The sequence below is a fragment of the Lytechinus variegatus genome, chromosome 5 (genome assembly GCF_018143015.1).
Source record: "Lytechinus variegatus isolate NC3 chromosome 5, Lvar_3.0, whole genome shotgun sequence".
Lineage (NCBI taxonomy): Eukaryota > Metazoa > Echinodermata > Echinoidea > Temnopleuroida > Toxopneustidae > Lytechinus > Lytechinus variegatus.
This window is the reverse complement of record NC_054744.1, coordinates 26106249-26128016: the sequence shown is the minus strand read 5'-3', so window position 1 is coordinate 26128016 and position 21768 is coordinate 26106249. Positions and strand designations below refer to the sequence as shown.

Below are 21768 nucleotides of genomic sequence, written 5' to 3'. Positions count from 1 at the left end.
CCTTATATTTGCCCTGATCAAAGCCACAGTATGTACTTTCCATGGTGTAACTCCTGGCCACGCCCATCTCTCTCCATACCACCACCCGGGCGGCAGATTCTTTACCCTTATCAACGGCAAAGCTACAGTTACTGTGAGAGAATGCAGGGGCTAGGCTGCTCAGGATACGAGGTAGGGTCTGGTGGGGAAAATGAAAAGAATTATGATTTACATTATAGCAAACATTATTATTATTACATCATAGCGGTATTAGGCAATATGGTCATTACCAACATGGCACAAACATAGACTCCCATATCGTTAATGCTAACATTACCATCACTACCATCATCATCATCTTCATCACTATCATCAATACCATCGGTATCACCAGTATCATCTTCGTCGTCATTATCAGATTCAGATTAGATTAACATTTATTTGGTATAAGATAAAAATCAAATTACAATAATATAATGTATATAAACAACGTAGTACATAAAATACCAGGATTGCTAAAAAAAGTTAAAAACTTGTAAACAAGCAATCCTAATATAATAATCATCATCATCGTCTTTTTCTCGTCATCATCATCACCATCATATAATCAACAATACCATCTCCAAGTTTACCTTGTAGCTGGTGTCTTCCACCTTAGCACCAGATACCCCAGATGGGATACCAAACTTATTGAGATCATCAGGACTGTATGACATGGCAGCACTGTTACCATACATGAACACATTCTTCTTCCTTGAATGCCCATGGAAATCACAGTACACCTGTCAATGATAACAAGTGGATTTCATATCATAAAACTATAAGAATAGGAATCATAAATATAATATCCTACCAGCTTTTCACATACTACTTCAGAGACAGGGAAAAACTAATTTTCTCACATTACATGAATTCCTACTATAATGTCTAACAAATTTTATTGAAGGTTCGTAGAAAGCATATGAAGACGAAAATGTATGGAATAAAGAAAAAAATTCAAATGAGTGAACGCAGGATTTTAAAACTTATAGCAACTCTAGCAGTGAAAAGGTATGATTATGCTTAAAAGTAAACTTTAGAAGCATGGCTTGTTAGTAGTAACTCCAAAGAAAAAAGCTTTCCTAAAGGCTGTTGCAAAAGACAATAAGATAATACAAGAAAAACACAAAGAGGACTAAACAAGAATTAAATGTACACACAAAAATCATGGGCTGTATACCTACCAAAAGGCATAAACTTGTATGAACTTTTCATTAAGGACAAAATGTGACATCAATAACAAGTTTGGAAGAATCTTCAGCACTCATACCCTAAAATACATGTGTTTTTCATTTTTTATTTTTTATTTTTTTAGAAATAACTTAGGTATGGCATTTAATCAGCTTTTATTCATTACATATTCAACAAATCTCCCAAATCTAAACATAAAAAAAATCTTTAATACAAATTAAGCACAATGATATGAACATTGTACAAAGTATCGACAGGAAGACAATGAGACCTTTAAAAAAGGTACTTGCAATGTTACAAACTCTATGCAGATATCAATGATAAATTTGCAATATTAGATAGAGAGAAGTAATAAAACATGTTATTTACCAGAGGACTCCTCTCAATAAGATGAAGATACTGTAGTAATCCTTTGGTATGGTAGATGGTTGGATGAAGCTCTTTGATTGGTAGTAACCAACGTCTGTTCAGATCCTCTCCGCTCAGAGAACAACGGTGGCTGGAGTGAAAAAGGGCGAGAATTTGATACTAATATTGAGACTTAGAATATCTTAATGTGTAATGTTCGAAATCATCGTAAATATACCTGTTAAAATCTGTGACTATGCTATCATCCTTCTTATAATAAAAGCAAATTTAATATCTAGTCGTAATAACGTCATAGCAGTCGTACCATTGGCTATGATTTGAAACCAATTTGGCCTTTACTCCTAAATAAAGGCCTGCAATCTTTCAAAATGGTTATATTAGCAATCTTTCAAGTAACCTCAAAGAAAATGATATGTTCCATTCACATTTTCAGAAAATGAGCAAGGTGCGATTTGTTCCAAAATCGGATCGCGAACAGTCAGTAGGTGTAAGGTGGCCTTAACATATTGAGAATTAAACAATCCTTTATACCTTCCATTGATGACTCCATCTGGGTTGAGCATAGGTACTATCTTGAAGATAAAGATCTCCCTCAGAGCTTGAGCTGTCGGGTGAGTACTCATCAGGAACTTTAGAACACCCTTCATGATGAAAGAACTGTTACTCTCTCCAGGATGGACACGAGCAGAGAGGAAGAGGTACCTACGACACCCTGAAATCAGATCAAAAGCGGGTAACATTATTAAACTCTTTGTCACTGACTAGCAGAACTTACAGCGGGCTGTCAATTACTCGATGTAATAATTTTTTTCGATTTATTCAAGTTTAATCATTATTTTGTCTTTCAAACATATCAAATTTTTGAAAAAAATACTCGATGTCATCTGTCTAGAAATTCATCTGTTTATTATTTCTTATTTATTAATTTTTCAGACATGCACTAAGTTTTTATTTAATTTAGAATATACTATCAGTGACTGTTTAAAAGTGATTATAATAATTAATGAAATAATTATCCTCAATCAATTCAGCTTCCAATTATCATTACTTATGATTCTTATTGATATTACTGTCTCTACTATATGCATTATTGTGACTCTGAATATTTTTTTTCTATTTTCATAATTTCATTTACAAACCTATTGTAAACCCATATATTTCACCCATTGGTTGCTGTATGTTGTTGTATATTGTTGTTTCTTAAAATATATAGGTATTTCAAACTTAAGATGTATGAAATAGCACTTTGTCACCTGTTCAGCATTACAATATATCACTTTGTCACCTGTGTAGCATTACAGTACACAGGTGACAAACCAATAATCAGAACCTAAACTTACTGAATTGCATGACACCCTCCTTGTCTAGAGTTGTAGGATTGGCTGTGATGGTGAGCACTGGACATTCGTTGCCTCCAAGACTCAGGCATAGACTCTGCTTCCTGAAGTAGATATCACTAAACTCTCCTAGACTAGCTTGTAGCTTACTCAGGTGAACCTTCAACCAAGATCAAGAATTATGACAATAGTATCACTGAACTAGTAGACTGATGGGGGTATTGTGTGAAACTTGTGAAAATTCACAAATCAATTTTAGGTCTTGAAGTCATTTGGAAAGTCATGCATTTCATCACAAATTTGCAATTGATTGGTGGTCTGCTTCTTGCATCAACAAACATATATTGATTTGATTTAGATACAACTGATCTATTAATTGTAAATTTGCAACTGAAATTCACTATTGATTGAAAATATTTTTTTCCAACACCTACACATTACATCTGTATCTGTTTACACTTGAGCGAATATATTGCATGACAAACCAAATCTTTAATACCATTTCTCAACTTCTCATAAGAATATTTCATGAAATGAAAGGACTGATCAGCAGACAGAGGGCAACAAAAACAATCATAGATGTGCTCCAAAATGATACAAGATAGTGGAGGAAGAATGGCAAGGCAAGGTGAACCAGAAAAGGCTGGATCACCATGTGATATGGAACAATAAGGACTTGTCTGAATTAAGAAGTAAAGATTTAGTATAATGTTCAAGATATTTCTCATTCATTCAATATCCCATAATTTGCATAATATGCGGTAATTTCATGAGATACATGGGAATAAAATCAATTATAAAAAAATTTAATATACACTTGTAAGGTGGTGTAGCTGTAGGGATAATGGTAGGCCAGATAGCAGATGTCCTTCTCATGCTTGAAGGTCAAAGTGAAGGCAAAGGTGAAGTAGGTCTTGCCCTTGGGACCTCCGGTGGCTGCGGCGCTACGGCTGTAGTTGTTCTTGTAGTAGGCGACCTCTGACCCCACCCTCGCCCAGTGTGGGGTGCCTTCCATGGCCTCATGGACAGAGTACATCACTGGCTGCATGCCTGGTGTGAGATGATATACAAGGATGGTCAGGAATGTGGATATACAGAGCAACTCATCGAAATGGGAACATATCGATAAAGCAAAATTGAAGTCCATTCCAATTAAAGTCCACTCCAAAAAAAGTTGACTTGAATAAAAAGAGAAAAATCAAACAAGCATAACACTGAAAAATTCATCAAAATCGGATGTAAAATAAGAAAGTTATAACATTCTAATATTTTGCTTATTTTCACAAAACAGTCATATGCACATCCTGGCCGGTATGCAAATGAGGAGACTATGATATCATCCACTCGCTATTTCTTTTGTATTTTATTATATGAAATATTCTAATTTTCTCCTCATTGTCAAGTGATACAACGATTAATTCCTCCTTGAACATAAGGAATTAGCATTATTTAATACTATATGGTTCAGTCAAGTTGGCTCTTATTGTCAAATCTATAAAAAATGAAGTATTGTATAACTCAAACAATAAAAAACAAAAGAAATAGAGAGTGATGGACATCATCGACTGAGTCACCTAGTTGTGCATATCACTGTTTTGTGAAAATAAGCGAAACTTTAAAATGTCATAACTATTCTTATTTTACATCCAATTTTGATGAAATTTTCAGCACTATGCTAGATTGATTTTTCTCTACTTATTCTAGTCAGCATTTTCCTGGGGTGACTGGACCTTTAACAGTCATTAAATATGTTTCGATCATAAATCTCAGCATTAACAGTTAGAATGAAATCTTCTCTTTGATATGAGACAAAATACATAGTGATCTGTTCATGCCTTGCGGAGTAAAACAATAAATACAGAGGCATGCCAGTTACATATGGATCTGAGTTGTTACTATGCTTTTACCAAGAACCCTCTTTGGGCTCAATTTATTCTAAAACAGGAACAAAAAAATAATATAATATAGGGTATTTATATTGCGCACATGTCCACCTTGTTAGGTGCTCAAAGCGCTCCTATATTACCCGGCTAAGCTAGGCGTTCATAGCGCACAAAGCTTGTTAAGAAATTACTTCCTACCGGTACCCATTTACTTCACCTGGGATGAGTGCATCAGACTATGGCTATGGATTAGTTTCTTGCTGAAGGAAATTACGCCATGGCTGGGATTGGAACCCACGACCCTCTGTTAATACCCTCTAATAATAATGAATGGAAAAAGAATGATCGGCTCACCATAGTTGAACTGACTATTGACCTTCTCACAGTTGATGACATTGAACCGATACCGTACACCCGTCTGCATGCCTGATATCTCAAAGTAAAACCATTGGTGATGATGATTACTGTTGATATCAGATCTCAATATTAGATCATACTCATGCTTCCTGACCTGTATGGACACAACAATGACATCCTTACTTTGTTGAGAACTTTGGAAAAGTTTGTTCCAAATGGCTAGTCCAAGTGGTTACCGTAGATTAAGACTCTATAAAGAACCTACATGTATTGATACAGTAGGCTATTGACAAAATTTGAGAGGGATACCAAATATATTTGCAAAAGAAGTCTAATATGGCCAGAGTCTAGACGAAGCCAATATGGGTCTGTCTACTTTTGGTGGTTTTAAATCAATTGATTTTTTTTTTTACAAACAATAGTTTAATGGATGGATATTTCAGGATTGAATACAAAGTGGATATTTCATATTAAAACAAAAAATAGTAATGTACCCCGCCCAGAATTTTCAAGCATTCAAGAAGAAAAATAAGGATAATTTTGTCTCAAAATTTGAAAGAAATATTTTCCAGATCATGGAGTAGTAAAATTACCAAGAAAAAGGAAAATCAAATTGAAAGAAAAGCTAACAATGGTTTTAAAATTCTATATACTCCATGTTCGGAATGAATTGGTATTCTGCTCCACACTATATTAAATGATTTTTTTTCTTAAATAGAGTGCAATGAACTAATTCTTACCTGAATAGCTCTTCTAAGATTGCCACACTCAAACAAGGAATTGAATGCTAAACAAGGTGTCTCTCCATCTGAACCAGATCTAGAGCTACAATAAACAACAAAAACAACAACAAAAATCATAGCTGGTTCAATCCTTGAAATCCTCTTTAAAAAAATATTGATGCCTTCATACTTTTAGTGCCATAGACAGCAGAAACGACATATTTCAAAATGGAACAATGGAGTGCAAAGTGTGCACTTCCTTTTCAAATCAAATTTGAATCAAATTATCAAGTGATAGTCACAAGAAGCATAACATTAAAAAAATTCATTTGATAAATCATGACCTCTAATTACACTCCATCTAATATAAAGATAGATGAAGACCAGAAAAATATTGAGTATGATCTCTCTATTGTCTGATAATAATAAAAAAAAATAGTTTCTGCAATAGGTGAACAGTCTTACTTGTGTGCTACATTGTTCCCTGGGGTGAAACGTGTGGCCCCATTCTTCATAATTTCATCTAGATCAAAGACAGTCTTCTCCATTACTTTATGTGGGTGGATCATTCTATCAATGTCTTCAAAGACAAGACACCTGAAAAGGAATAATGAAATGATTAAATAGTTCATCGAAATCATTGATGGTATTCTCCATTGCTATATCCAGGTAGATCATCCTGCAGCCTGTTGCATAAAAACTTTTTACCTGAGAAAACTCCGATAAAAACTGAAAAGTAAGGTTAGTCTGATTTCTGCCATTGACTTTACCACAGGGCAAAAACTCAGGTAAAAAAATACCCGAGTTTTCTCAGGTAAAAAGCTTTATGCAACAGGCCCAAATGCAAGGCACCTACAAAAAAATTATCAACACAAATCATCAAAATGTTCACATAATTCATTTATCTCAATAACGGTTTTTACTAATGATATCACAGGCAGCTTTAGATCTGTAATGCTATTGCTATGCCTATGACACAAATTTTTCCCTTGACCAGGGCGCCATCTTACAAAGAATTACGATTGATCCGATCAAACTCAACTATATGGAAATCCATCTACATCATATTTTTTACTGCAGAAAATTTGCACAATGTCCTTTGTAAACAAAGAGAAGCACACTGAATTTTTGAGGCATCGATGTCTCAAAAATTCAGTGTGCTTCTCTTTGTTTACAAAGGACATTGTGCAAATTTCCTGCAGCAAAAAATATGATGTGGATTACATCATATCTAGAAAACTTCTTAAGCAAACGTGCATTTTGTATGTTGACATGGCTGGCTATCCATAGTTGCCATTGATCGGATCAATTAAAACTCTTGGTAAGACGGGCCCCTGGTTGTGCTGGACATTCTCCTGTATCCTTGGGATTGTCCTGCAAAGCTCCTTTAATTCTAAAGCAAGTGCATTCAGGCAATGAAGCATTGTGTTCCTCTCCCGCTGCAATGTCACATTTCAAACAAAGCAAGATATGTAACCAGATGATAAATTGAGCCAGAAGCATTGAGAGATACTGGATAAATATAGAGCAATTAAGAATAATTCCTGCATATGCACGACATAATTTTGGGAACAATTGCATGACAAAATGTGTTGCAAATCTAAGCAGCCTTTCATTATACAAGAAAACCTTGGTATGCTTTTAACTGGTGACATTAAATGGCTTTTACCTAGATAAACTTTTCTCACCTTTGTACACTTGCTGGTTTGTCATAGAACTCTTCCAACAAATCTCCACTAGAATGCCCGTGTATTTCAGGATGGGCTATCCTTCGGAAAGGAAGTACCCGCTTTGTCTTTGCCAACGTGTCCCCATACATATCAGGTTTAACTTCATCCAAACTGACCTCCTCCGTCATCAAGATCTCACTGTTCGAACTCGGGCCATCGGTTGGGCTGCGTAGGGTCATCCTTGAGATTGTCATAGAAGACCTCACAAAGTCAATACTCTCCGTGGGGTGCTCGTCCCCAATGCCCCACAAACCGTGGGCGTTAATATGGCGCTCGGGACTGGTGTACTTGAAGCCGTTGCCATGTTTTGTTCCTTTGGTCGGCGAGTGGCTACGCCTCAAGTTATGGAAAGACTGTGATTGTTTAGCAGAAACCCTAGGGGCACTAGTTCTGAATGATGAAGGCACTGAATCTGGGGTTAACTCCGTATTCATGGCTGAACCTCCTAGGTTAAAGTGTCCTGCAAAGGTGGCGGTGTCTTCATTGTCTTGAGAAAACCAAGCATTGGAGTTGGCCTTGCCAGCAGGGCCTGTCTGGATTGATGCTTTGTCATATCAACATTTGTATCGTCACCAGAGTGATAGTTTGTGACAAGGTTGCTGTACTTAGAGAGGTTTGGCAAACTGAAACGGTTCTCCCTGAGGTTTTGCGTAGCACCCGTCCTGGTGTTTCCTCTGGGTAGATCCGACTTGGCAGTGGGTATATGGATGGTGGTCCCAGGACGCTGAGGTGTGTCTTCAACTTCTCCTTCTTCAGGCTCCACCATATGCTAGGAAAATAAAAAAAAAGCGGTATGTCATCTAATGAAATGTAGGGAAATAGAAACTACATGGGTCTATGTGGGTCGTGTGGTCCAGTGGTTAGATCATTGGACTCATAATCGCAAGGTTGTGAGTTCGAATCCCAACTCTGCCATTGTCTCCACTTTGATAAAAAGGCCCGAGAGTGATATCTGTCGTCTAAAACGTCAGCCACTATGACTGATTAACCTAGACGTAAAATGTTTCATAATTGGTTATATACCAGCTTGGCGTTTACCAGCAAAAAAATGCTGTCCTGCCGAGTTCCTACGGGAGTTACCACAAACAGAACAAACAGAACATATTTAAATTTGTCAAATATCTTTGTAATTTCTGATATTATCACTTCTACAGAATGGATAAGCTTAAACTGGCTTTGAATTTGATACACTAAATGGGACCATCATCACTCCTTTGAGCCAAACTTAAAACTGATCTGTCACCTATTCTTTTTATTATTGCGAAATAAAGAGATGGATGACCTTAAAACTTAACACCTCCAGCGACCTCCTATAGTAGATAGATGCATGAACTAAACTGCATATAGAATTGGCCAAGAATGAATCTTAATTCATTTTTTGAATCATGAATTAAAGATTTCACTATAAAAACCCATCTTTACCTCTTCAAAATCAGTGAGTTCAGGGAAGAACTTGAGGTAGGTAGCAAGATCTTCAGGCGTTCTCTTTTGCATCTCAGATGATGTCTGCTTATCTCCTTCTCCGCCTTCTAAAACTTCATTCTGTTAAGAAAGATCCATTAACAAAGATTATAAAGTATGTGATGAATTTCTTAAATGAAATGTCTCTACAACACTCCAATAATTGTACACACTCACTTTCAATTAGTAAATTCCATATATCACATCACAGCAACTTCTAGATAGGATCTATTCTACAGAAGAAAAATAAATAGGTTATGCATTAATAATACTCAATTAACATATCTCTAGATCACCACACTTTTCAGTAATTCATAGATCTGAACCCAATATTGGAAATTGATTAAAAATTGGTCAAATATCTAATCTGTGTGAGACACATGTGTGCAGTGAATAATACAGACATGGGCACATACCACAGAAGTTAGCTATTAATCGCTAAATGAAACGGCCTATCAAGACATTGTTCGATGAGCATTCTGCTCAGTAGGGTAACTAGGAACCAATCAGAATCGTTCTTTCAAATTAGCGATTGATAGCTAACCTTTGAGTTACGGGGCAACGGTCTGCGATGTGTAAACAACTTTTTTAAAACCAAAATTGGTCAAATATCTAATCTGTGTGAGACACACGTGTGCAGGTTACATGCCAATACAACAATTTTTTAATGTATATATTTTGCTGATTATCTCCATGGAAATTTCGTCAAGCAAACATTTGAACTCATAGATGAGTGCATGTTACAAAAGCTACATATAATATCACACCAATTCATGATCATCCCGAAAATAGTTTAAATGTGCTTCATTATCATGTTACAAAACACATGAAAATGTCTGTATACGAGATGAATGGCTCCTACCTTGGGTGGTTCTTCATCTTTGTTCTCATCACCACTACTGACATCATCATCTTGATCATCGCTCTCATCGATGACATCATCACCTGCAAAGAGATTTTTGTTTTATCTTCCTTAACAATTGTAAAAGCTGCATATAGTATACAAGACTCTATCAAAAATTAAAAAAAATAATGCACAAAGCCATATTATAGATCGCATTTTAGAATCATCTTGGGACACTGCTTTTTTGTAAGAGATCACAAGGAAAAATTGATTACATATCATTGCATTCAGTATCTAGCCCCAGGGCATTTAAATAGTAACTTTGTTTCAATGGTAACTAACCACGTTACCACGTTACCAGGCCCAAGCAGCCACAATTTATCAAGGTTTCCATGATGTGACAATAATCGGAACCTACGGTACATTTAGCATGTAAGTTTTTATGCAACAAGACCTGGAATATACACAGAGTCTAAAAAAAAGGAGACAAAAGAAGCTTTACTTCTAATGTTATTTTCAAGGGATAACCAGGTTTAAGTTTTGACAAAAAACAAACAAAACATGCTTTATAGTGTCTCTATTACTTCTGAAAAAGATAAAAGATAATGTCCCAAAGAATGCATTGATATTCATTTAAATGTACTGTGTGCTATTTGTTTTCTTGACTTCAAAGCAAAACACCAAAATTCTAGATGCTTTCCATAGCATGATCTAATCTCTTATTGGTGCATAAGTTGGCAGTGAGCATTCAATATGAGTGAAGTCTGGGTAACACTAGGATTATCACTATTAATGTATGAGAATTTAAAAAAAGGGAATATAAGAATAGGGAAGTGGAAAATAATTACCACTGGTAGGTTCTAAGAGTGTATGTCCCTCTGGAACGATAGGAAGACTAAATGGAACACTACTCCTAATAGTAGGCACTGGTAGACGATTCTTGGGGAAACACTTCCGCAGGATGATACAGATTAGATTTACTATGGTCTCAATATCCTTGCCTGAGGGATGAAAACATAGCAACAATAGGTTTGTACATTATTGATGTTGTTACATGTACTTCTGTGATTTTATTGTTTGAAATGAAAGGAGCACTTGGAAATAGCAACTGCAGCACTGTTAAAAAGTCATAAGGAAGAGATAATAAATCAGAACTTACACAAGGAAGATTCCAGAATGGATTTCATGGTTTCAATTTCATCCTTGTCAAAAATTACAGCTTGCATGTCCCACTAGTGATATCAAATTGATATTGTTGTGCTGCCATAGAACAAGGAATACATGGATCCATTTCTGTGAACAGCACTGATACATTTAGAAAATGGAAAGATTTGCAGTGCATGATAGTAACAGCACTTTCAACCTTTCTGCTGGTGTTGTATAAAACAAAATGATGGAGTAAAAATGGGTTGGTTTATTTTCCAAGTGAAAAGACTGAATCTCAACCTGTACTCTTTTGACATGCACAGTAAACTAGTTCAATCAAAACAATTTTCAGATGAAAACTGCATTTTCCCACCAAATAAAAGCAAATACAAAAATGGAACAGTTTGCATCTCTGAAAGTAAATTTGTCAAAAAGGCATTGGGGACTTGACAGATTATAGAATCTTCATACTAGGGCTCCATACAAGCCACAATGTACTTACTTGAGCTACTCGCCATGGAGAGAGCAGCATTGAAAAGCACCTTGATACCATCACAATCTGAAAACGTCTTTTTCCCTGATTCTGGGAAGTAAAATCAAAATACAATTAAAATAAAAAAAAAATTGACAGCAACAAGTGTAACATCAAGAGATGTTGACATAATGCATGTGATTGTAACTTTTTATTAATAATAATAATCCTTTTTATAAAGCGCTTAATACATCGGAACAACGTGTTTACAGATACATTATTACCTCTGTCATTGGATTCAATCAGTCATTCCCGCACACAATGTGTGCACATCCTCCACTCCCTGGGGAGTAATCCAGTCAGTTGCCTGTGACTGAGGCACCCACAGTACTGGACAAGCTACAATGACTTTCACATCCTACCGGGTACCCACTTAGCACCTGGGTCGAGAGTGGCAAAGTTTAGATTAATGCCTTATCAAAGGTCGCCAGACCGCGGTTGGATTCGAACACACAACCTTCTGTTTACAAGGCGAGAGTCAGAACCACTACACCACAGCTCCTCCTCCTCTTTTGTTCATAGATGGCCATAGGTTGACAATGAACTTTTATTCTAGCTTGATTACAAATGAATTTTGAGATTTTTATCAAGTTTGAACAAGCACATCCTAAGCTTTAAAATGATATATGATTTGTCAAACTTGATCAACAATAACTCACTCAAATACTTGATTGAAATGCAGAGAAAACAAAGCGCGAGCTTCAAAAATATAGAGAAAACAACATTTAAAATTCAAGCATGAGATGTGCGGACTTTGCAACATCAATCAAACTTCCAAGCAGTCCAGAAAAACATGTGTGAAAGAAGCTCTTGTATCTTGTTTTCTATTCAAATTTACAACTCAAAATTTTTGCAGTATGAAGATGAAAATATATTGCTTCAGACAAGCTAAGTTTAATTTGGCTTTTTGAAGACTGAACTATCATTTAAAGCAATTAACAGAGAACCTTCCCTGGCGACTTATTGGTGGTTTTGGGGCGGTTGGTCACATTTTAGTGTACAAGGGCGTAACCATAAAAATGCTTATAATGGGTTGCTTATTTTTGTCGAGATGCAAAATGCATATGGGCATGTCAAAAAAAGTAATGAATGTGACTGTCTCTAGAGTCAGAATGTTGAATATAAAATTTAGGAAAATTTGAAAAAAATGTATGTATTTCTTGGTTTATTAAATCCCATTTAGGGCATCCTTTTCTCTTTAAAATTTGTCAGGTTTTGGTGTGTCCATGAATTCCTTCATTCTGAGCATGTTACATGGGTGTATTTGTGTAGAGGATATAATGACAAAGGGAAAATATGGCAGTTCCTGAGAAGTGAATAAATTTGACCCATCAAAATAACGTCAGAAAGAGATGTATTTAAAAGGCTGCGGTTTTACATGTGTACAACAATTAAAACTATGTGGCTTCATCAAACTTTTACACCCATTTAAGGTGTCTCTACTCAATTTGTATCAACAAACAGGGACTAACTGCCAAAGTAAAGAACCATCTCTGGTTAGCTCAATAGCAATCAGAAAGAAAAAGCGTAATACTTACTGAGCGTAGTGATGTTCTTGATGACATTAAGTATTCCTTTACGTATACTGATATGTCTGTTTCTGACATCAGCCTTCTGCCATTCACTGAATGCGTGTACCAAGATCGGCATACCTCCCTGACCGATTGCACGAGCTGAGTTGCTTTCTATAGGAGTAGCAAAGTAAATAAGAATGATTGTGGCAAGCATTGTTATAATTATGTTTGGTATCACCTGTAAATGGAAAGTGAAATTGCTGTCAATTGCTCTGGAAGACATATTGTTTTGCTGGAAAGGGGTTCCATGTGTAACGTTTTCCCCATTCTGGTGTTCTGATACAAGTGAAAGCAATGTACATCATGCTCGTTAATCTTGTTAATTTCCTTTTTAATTTTAGCTTTCTATCAATAACACAAGAAAAATTGAAATCTTATTTCAATGAGATTTGACAAAGGAACAGATTTAAGCTTGGAGTATGTCTTCCTTTTCTTGTACAAATTCATCAATGTCTCTCAAAACTATGGCTCAATGCGAAAACTTTTATAGTTTATATTATCATATGGTATGAAACAAGTTATTGAACAATATCAGCTGTACATAAAACATAACATTTACAACAGAAAACATATATAATAGTAACTATTAAATTGCATCAGAGTAAGTAGTCTCCTAAAGGGCAGAGTGATTTAAATGAAATGCACTTACTTGATTTCACAAGGAGACTGAGAGCTTCTAGAGCACTCCTGCAAAAAAAAAAAACGAAGGCAGAAACAGCTGTTTACAATTAAGTATGCAAAGGCCTAAATGTTGCGAAGATATTTCATATCAAATAAAGAAGATAATCTTAAGATTTATATGCATTTAATAGACATGAGGCAAAATGTGAGTTACAGCATACACTTGTACAATCCAATCAACAACAAATGTTAAATGAGCAAGATAATTGGTTCTTAATATTTTGCATACAATAATTATGTAACATATGATTGGCACATGTGAGAATACACAAAGACGCAATGGAAGCAAAGGAAGTGGATTGCTAATATTTTCAAGAGGCAATTGATTACTGATATATATATATATGTACCTTAGCGCAGGATGATGCCTCTTGCCACAAACAGAGATGATCTTGAGGAGAGAGCTAACTGCACCCGCTTTGCCCAGATGTGAAGAATTAACAGCTATGGAGGAATAACAGACAAATGATAAATCACTACTAGGGAGGAGAAATACAGAAGGACCAGGACATTACTGCCTCTGCTGAGATCAGAGAGCTCATAGCTAATGAGGAAGACTAGATAGACATGGGAGATATGATGAGTGCTTACTTTTGAGGGGGGGGAGGGGAGCAAAGCATTGCACCAAGATGAAGGAATTAACAGTCATATGTATGAAGAAAGAATGGAAATCACATCATATACAGTCCATACTGGTGAGTGGAAGTGGCAGGAAAAGCACACTAAAATGAGAAACAGCTATGGAAAGAGAATAGATATGTGAGCTATGTTTCGACCCTACTCTTGGGGTGAGGGGGCGGGGGGGCATCACTAAGATGAGAGAAATAGACAGATAAGAAGGAAAGCTAGATAGGACATGAAAGAATGTCTTTAATAACCACTCAATACTGGGGAGTTGGGTGGGGGTCGCAGGATATCGCATCAAGAAAAGAGAATGGAGGAAGGATATATGGATACGTAACAAGTGCCTATTGGGAAGTAGGAAGGGAAGTGTATCACACTGATATATCATTGACAGTTACCAGTACATACACATGGAAGGAAGAATATAAAAATGTGTAAAATATGATAAGAGTCCCTTCTGTTGATGGAAATGGGGTGGGGCATCACTGTCACTGTCAGGATCATAGAGTGCTCACAGTTAAAGAGGGAGAGAAACAGAGAATAGACACTTTGCAAAATGGCAAAGGAAAGGGAATAAGAACTCTCAATATGTGACCACTTCTATAGCTATTCATAAAGGTTTATATACGATACATGAAAGAATAATGCAGGAGGGTAAACAAATAGAAGTGGTATTCTCTCATAAATTTGATACTAGATTGACACTGTTGCTTACAACATTAGGTACATATTTCATTTCATGACATATGAGCCAATACCCTCGTCCACTGGTATCAGAAATGGGAAACTTTGCCCTTTAAGAGTGGTTAAAACATTTAAACACAAGTAGGCAAAAATAGCAGATTTTTAGGAAATAAAACATCTAAATTAGATAATGTGTTGTACTCACAATTCGTGGAGTATATCTTGAGGACTTGGACCATTGGCTGGACCAGGTCTAGGTTGCCTGTGTTAACTCTCACAATCCCCAATGTGATGGGTAGGGCTCCGCTCAGACGAGCCTTCACACCAAATTTCCGATCTACAGTTGTATTTGAAAAAAAAAGAAAAATTATTAAATGATCATTAAGAAGGTAAAATGTTTGGTAAAGGGAAAAATATTACACTCTGTATTCAAGAGTACTGAAGAATATCAGATGGTCTCACATTTGTACACAAGTATACAACACAAAACAATACCCAATTTGATTATTCTAAGTATCCTTTTTGACATCATTCCACATTTCCCTAACTATGTGTGGGGTTCTTCTGAGTCCTGTTTCATAAAAAATTGTTATAATAACAAACGTACCATTTCTATATAACATGTATACTATCAGCCAATCAGATTGAAGATTTCAATAGCATTTTAAACAGTTATGGTAAATTTCTTATTGTTCATGTAACAAGTTTTATGAAAAAGACCCCTTGTAAAGTCTAGGTTAGATGCTATATAACGGAAAGTATAATCATCACCTTTAGGACCAACTTTAGCCATGACTTGATGGAGGCCAACGATGAGTTCCTCACAGGTGGGTTGTTGCTTGGAAGCTGTACTAAGAGCAGTCAGAAGAACCTGCGTAGCTCCTCTTGCCACCATACTCTGGGCTCTCTTGATAGATTGCAGGAGTTCTAGAAGACTGTATGTTACGTTCAGAGACACCTGACTGTCTTTTGAACTCTGTAAAAAGCAGAGAAAACAATGATGGGAATGATGGGATTAAAAAATATATATTGTACAAAAGGTCATCCAAAAGAACCTACCTGCCTAGCTTCTCTCACCACAATACTTTGGGCTCTTATCACAAGGTCTAAAAAAAAAACCAAAAAAAAAACTTTTGTAAATGGCTGTCTTTAGATCTATGTTTACAACCATGCTTAATCTTAAGCAATTCCAGATCAAAGTCAAGTCAAAAGATCTCTTTCAAACATGTCATTATACTAGAAACTATCATTTGAAGACTCTAAAGGGGTTCATTAAGACTCAATATAACTTAATATTTATGAAACCTGCCTGTCTTTAGAGGGAGATTGTCATCTTCACCAAGGAACAGTATAAAGGGTTTTCTTTATTAAAGGGGTCTCCCAAGTGCCAAGTATTTAGCAAGAGACAGGGTATAACAGCACTGGATGAACATTTAAATCCCTCATTCAAGACATATCAGAATTAGACCTGATTGGCCATTGTATGTTTTACTTTAATATAAAGGAATTATCAGGAATATACAAAAATTAATCATAAGGTTTATTACATGATGCTCTTCTGATGCATGTTTAACTCAATAGCCTGCATTCTATTCCCAGTACACAACAGGAGATTTCAAGTTCATTGTTGGGGTTGGAAGCACAAGTTGCCTTCCATACTGTAACTCCAAAACCAAATCTGAGTTTACAAAAATGATCCAAATCATATTACTGACAGCTTAACACCGATTGAAACTTGTCCAAAGACCAGCTTCATGTTACGTTTGAAGCTATGCTGAAGTAAAAATTAACCAAACACCGACATGTCGAAACCAAACTTTAAATCATCTACATATATTGTGAGTTAGATTAGGAGCTTTCTGCTTGGTTTTAGCGTCAACTTCCACAGCTTACCTCCAAAGTTGAGAAGAGTACCTCCAAGCCATTGGTTGTTTTGGACATGACCTCTTTTCTGACCTTCTCTGTAAAGAGTAAGCAATCAGGGAGAATGTAAACATGCATAATATCCATTACAACCACTATGGAAACAATATATCTGTGTATCAATGAGTTTGGGGACAAGGTCTACGCCATAGATGCTTTGATATGCAAAGTGGAACTCAACCTGCTAATCAATCAGTACTCACGAGTGAGACTGAAGTACATGTACATATGGGCAAGACATACAAAATTTACAAATGTCTTCTGTTCTGAAGGGCCCACTGTACAATGAAATGAAAAAGTGCTCTTAGAACTTCATAGTCCAGCAGTTAAATCAAAATTTTTGAACGTTATAATTTGTTTTAAATAAGGAGGCCTTTTAATTTGACAATCCACACACATGCTGGAGCTCTGTCAGCATCAAGCATTTTCAGCTCACTTCACATTTCTAGAATATTCAATCATGGGATGTAATGGTTTAATAATGATAATAATAATTTCTTCACATTATCAAAAGAGATTTTTTCAAAAGTTACAAAGCGCTTAACAAGAAGTGGAGGTGGAGAATCCAGATCTGATGTCATTTTATTGAATCTGGCCATGTTTTTATTTAAATATCGGTAAAACAGCAGCAATTTTCAAAGATGGCCAACTTGGAAAATATAGTGTAATTACAATGACTATACATGTAAAGTAGACGTACATGTAGATACCTCATTAATCCTTTATTTCCTCCCTTTTTATTTGGACGAGGAGGGAGGGAGGATGAACTGATGAAGAGAATCCACAGTGATCTTACCATGATCTTTGAGACAGTGCTGTATCTTTGCTGTGATGTATCGTAACTGATCCACATCCTCTGAGCTCGTACTGTTCAGCTTATCCAAGGAGTACAACATCGTAGCCATCCTGGATCTAGTACACCAAATAAAACAATGAAAATTTATCAAGTGAATCACAATTTACCAAGGAAGAGGGTCGTTTTTTCAGATGCGTGTATGCTCACAAGTTAATCTACCTGACAGTCGCGTGGAAACATGTACATCGTATGATTAAATGTGTACAGTATGTCCACAAACATGGCAGGAAAAAGGCCTCAGATTTTTTACTCCTTCATGAAAAAAATATGTAATTACTGGTAGCACTCATCAGATATTGTATTACTAATGTAATCTGAGATCTCACGGTCCATTGTGCACCTGCGCTTTTTGGGACTAGATGCAAAAAGAGCTGCAATCAAATGCAACTCAAAAAAGTATAACGCAAGTCTAAAATAATTACATCTCATTGGATAAAAATAAATTTAAGCTGAATTTTTGTTTTACTTTGTAAGAGATGCAGATGTATGTGTTGTGGCTCAGTGGATATTAAGTCATCAGACTTTGAAACACAAGGTCCAGGGTTCAAATTGCACTGCAGCACTCGCCTCCTTTGGCAAGGCATTTTATCTACATTTGCCACTCTCGACCCAGGTGTAGTATATGGGTACCCGGTAGGAAGGAATTCCTTGAATGCTCTATGCACCCGATCAGGGTAGCCGTGCTAAAGCCGGGGTAATAGTATGCAGCGCTCAGAAACATTTGTATTAAGCGCTTTATAAATGTTGCATGTTATTATTATAATTAAAATATAAATATCCAATACCAATTAACAGATACAATGGAACTTACATGCATACATATAGCTTCTGTATAAGTACTTTGAATGGAAGGTGACCTGGGAGCTGTTTCGCAAAGCTACGTGTACATGTACGCACAAAGATTTGGAGGACTGAGTATGACTATCCAGAAAGAGTTCTACATATTTGTAATTTTTCTTCAATCATGTCAGCTGTAGCTGACACTGTATTTCATTTACAAATAATTTGGATTCAAAGGTGTGCTGTATATTTTTCAAGCCAAATTTTATATGTATATTATTGAACATACATGTATGTTATCAACAGTATTTTTTTGTAATTACAATGGCAATTCAATAACAGTAGAATCTAAATTATGATAGTGAGTCAGGTGTATGGGACTCGGTCATCTCATTTCCTTTTCACCAACAGACTGCCGGTACTTGACCTTGCATGCACTGAAGTGTTTTGAGTATTGTGTTTCGGAATTTCCTTTCATTTCTAATATATTTTAAGCAATGTTATCTTTCCGTTGTCGTGTTCCTGGATACATTTTACTAGCACACCTGGATAATAAATGGGGGGGGGGGGCTAGTAACTAGTCAACAGTTTACTTTCAATACAGTATATCCTACACTTGATAAGTATTGCAATTTAATGATTGCTTTCATTTTCTATACTTTCAAAGCTTTTTATGAGGGTACCTTTAATATCTTGTGTTTATCTAAAAGCCATCTAAAAATGAGATGATGAATTTCAAATAGTAAGCAAATGATAAAATTTTCATCACAGATTACATGTACATGTATATCCAATACACTTACATGTATGTAGTGCATATACAGTACAGGTAGCACATACATACATCAGCAGAAAAAATGGCAGTTAGCACTAACACGAAATGACTGCAAGGGGTCAGAACGGCATTTGAACTTAAAGAAATTCAGGGAAGTGATTCATACATGTATATCAAGTTGCCACTGATTTTCATTAAGAACAATACAAGCTATTGACATCTTTGTATCTGATGGGCTGAAAGCAAATTTTTCAGTGAAAATTAAAAACACAGTTCATGGAAAGTTCCCAAGATATAAAGGTCCTCAAGTCAATGAGATGAAACATCTGATACATACATGTACGGTACATTGTATAATGCACACTCATGATATAATGTACAGTATGTAAGATATGAATCGTACTTCCCATGGCCAGAAATATTCCCAATTCATAGAAAAAATATTTCAATTAAGGCACAAATATTCATTTCAAGGCCAGAGGAAAACAGACAGTACCATGGCACAATTAAGCTTGCAGCCCCCCAACACAAATCAATAACTTTCAAAGAGAAATTTCACCCCATTATCCTCTCCAATTGAAGTGCAAACACACCCCTATTGTTGCACACCCTTCTATCTCATTCTCCCTACGAATGAACAGCTTTTCTATGGGCTTTATTAAGCTACTGTTGAGCTGGGGTACAAATACAATAGGAATCTTGGCAACTGTGAACAGTTTAACAGGTATACCTGCAGCTCAAAATGGTATCCAATCTTTTTTCATCCTTCTCAAATATTGGACCACAGGGGGTTAATTAAACACTGTACATTTTCAATGGTTGGTTGCTTTGTCTTTGAAATATACTGTACACACTATTATCAATAATTGTCAGGGTGCTACATAAGCACTTGCCCGATTGCCCGGGACAAGTAAAAGTTAGAGTCAGGCAAGTGTTTTGAAGTAAAGACCAAAACTACTTGCCCGAATTGGGCAAGCAAAATTCTTACAGTAGAATGACCAAAATTAGGGTCAATATCATATTTTGACCCTAATTTTGGTCATGGCAGGCAAGATAAGATCACTTTGGAAAAAGAAATACAATAACAAAGTAGATCAGTTCATGTCAAAAGAGAGAAAAAAGGTCAATGGTTTATAAAACTGCAAAACTTTCTTTTAAAGAGGTGAAACTTTTTTTCAATGATTTTTTCAGGCAAGCATATTCCAACTATTTATAAATTTACTTGCCTGACTGGGCAAGTGCTTCTAAAAAGTTATGTAGCACTAGCACCCTGATTGTTGTCACCAATTAGGCCTATGTTTATTTCATATTTCTCCAAATTTATCAATCCATGATAGATTGTGACAATTTTTGGTGAAATGATGCAAAGAGTGAATATTCAATTTTGTCATTAACTGAATACTTCTTGTATCATTCTGGATTTTTTTTTTCCGGGGGAGGGGGGGGGGTCTTTCACTTTCAGCTTTTTCAGAAACATTTTGCAATTACATGTATTTTATTTATTCCATAATTGGATAGTTCGAATTTCGAACTCTACATGATATGTATGTTAATGTACAGTTAATGTACAATGTAATTGTACACAGAAGGCCCTAATTGTAAAAATTGTTGCGGCATCTGGTTTCTTATCAAATAGTAGCGTGCATCCATACAATCAAAATCACTAGAATTGAAATGTTCAAACCTTATAATGTGCTCATGAATGTAATGGGGATGGCCTTGAATCATCATTTCAATTTAGAGCAATATTAGAAACATCAGCTGGTACCCTTTCCTTTTTTTCATTGTTCACAACAGACATACAGTGTAATCAATCATTAATGTATTCCAATATACCCAGACACATATGGATTGTATTCAGAACTACAATGTAGATGTAGTGGTATTTGTAATGTATGTTTCTAACAGACATGTACTCATCTCAATGTAATCAGATTTTTGTAGCTTACATAACATGTACATGTAAGAATACATCTGCAGGCTAATGATTGGTACATGCACTTCTCAAAAGTCAAAATATACAAAACTTTAATAAAAATAAACATGTACACAGTATACTATCAAGTCATATTGATTAAAATAAAAAATCATTTTAAAAAGCTTTTTTTTTTTTTTACTTTTGTTTGTTGATACAGTGAACAAGGCTGTGGTTTGTTTAAATGTGCATACAGGAGCACCGAAAGGAGGGATTAATATACATGTAGGAGGTGCAGGTAACATACCCCCCTCCTCAAATAAAAAGAAACACTATTTTTTAAATCACATGTACTGTACATTTAAT

The 21768-nt window shown here is 35.8% G+C and overlaps 1 protein-coding gene across 1 annotated transcript in view; it reads right to left on the bottom strand.

Moving 5' to 3' along the window:
* LOC121415824 (cytosolic carboxypeptidase 1-like) overlaps positions 1-21768 on the bottom strand; it is a 38890-nt gene that overhangs the window by 5046 nt on the left and 12076 nt on the right. Inside the window, 22 exon segments of the mRNA XM_041609167.1 lie at positions 2-178; positions 612-761; positions 1579-1708; positions 2110-2290; positions 2919-3075; positions 3733-3965; positions 5153-5309; positions 5896-5980; positions 6343-6474; positions 7566-8131; positions 8134-8376; positions 9030-9149; positions 9931-10013; positions 10761-10913; positions 11561-11641; positions 13129-13275; positions 13814-13851; positions 14196-14289; positions 15359-15490; positions 15925-16129; positions 17047-17114; positions 17873-17988. Coding sequence (XP_041465101.1) covers positions 2-178; positions 612-761; positions 1579-1708; positions 2110-2290; positions 2919-3075; positions 3733-3965; positions 5153-5309; positions 5896-5980; positions 6343-6474; positions 7566-8131; positions 8134-8376; positions 9030-9149; positions 9931-10013; positions 10761-10913; positions 11561-11641; positions 13129-13275; positions 13814-13851; positions 14196-14289; positions 15359-15490; positions 15925-16129; positions 17047-17114; positions 17873-17988 — 3448 coding nt within the window.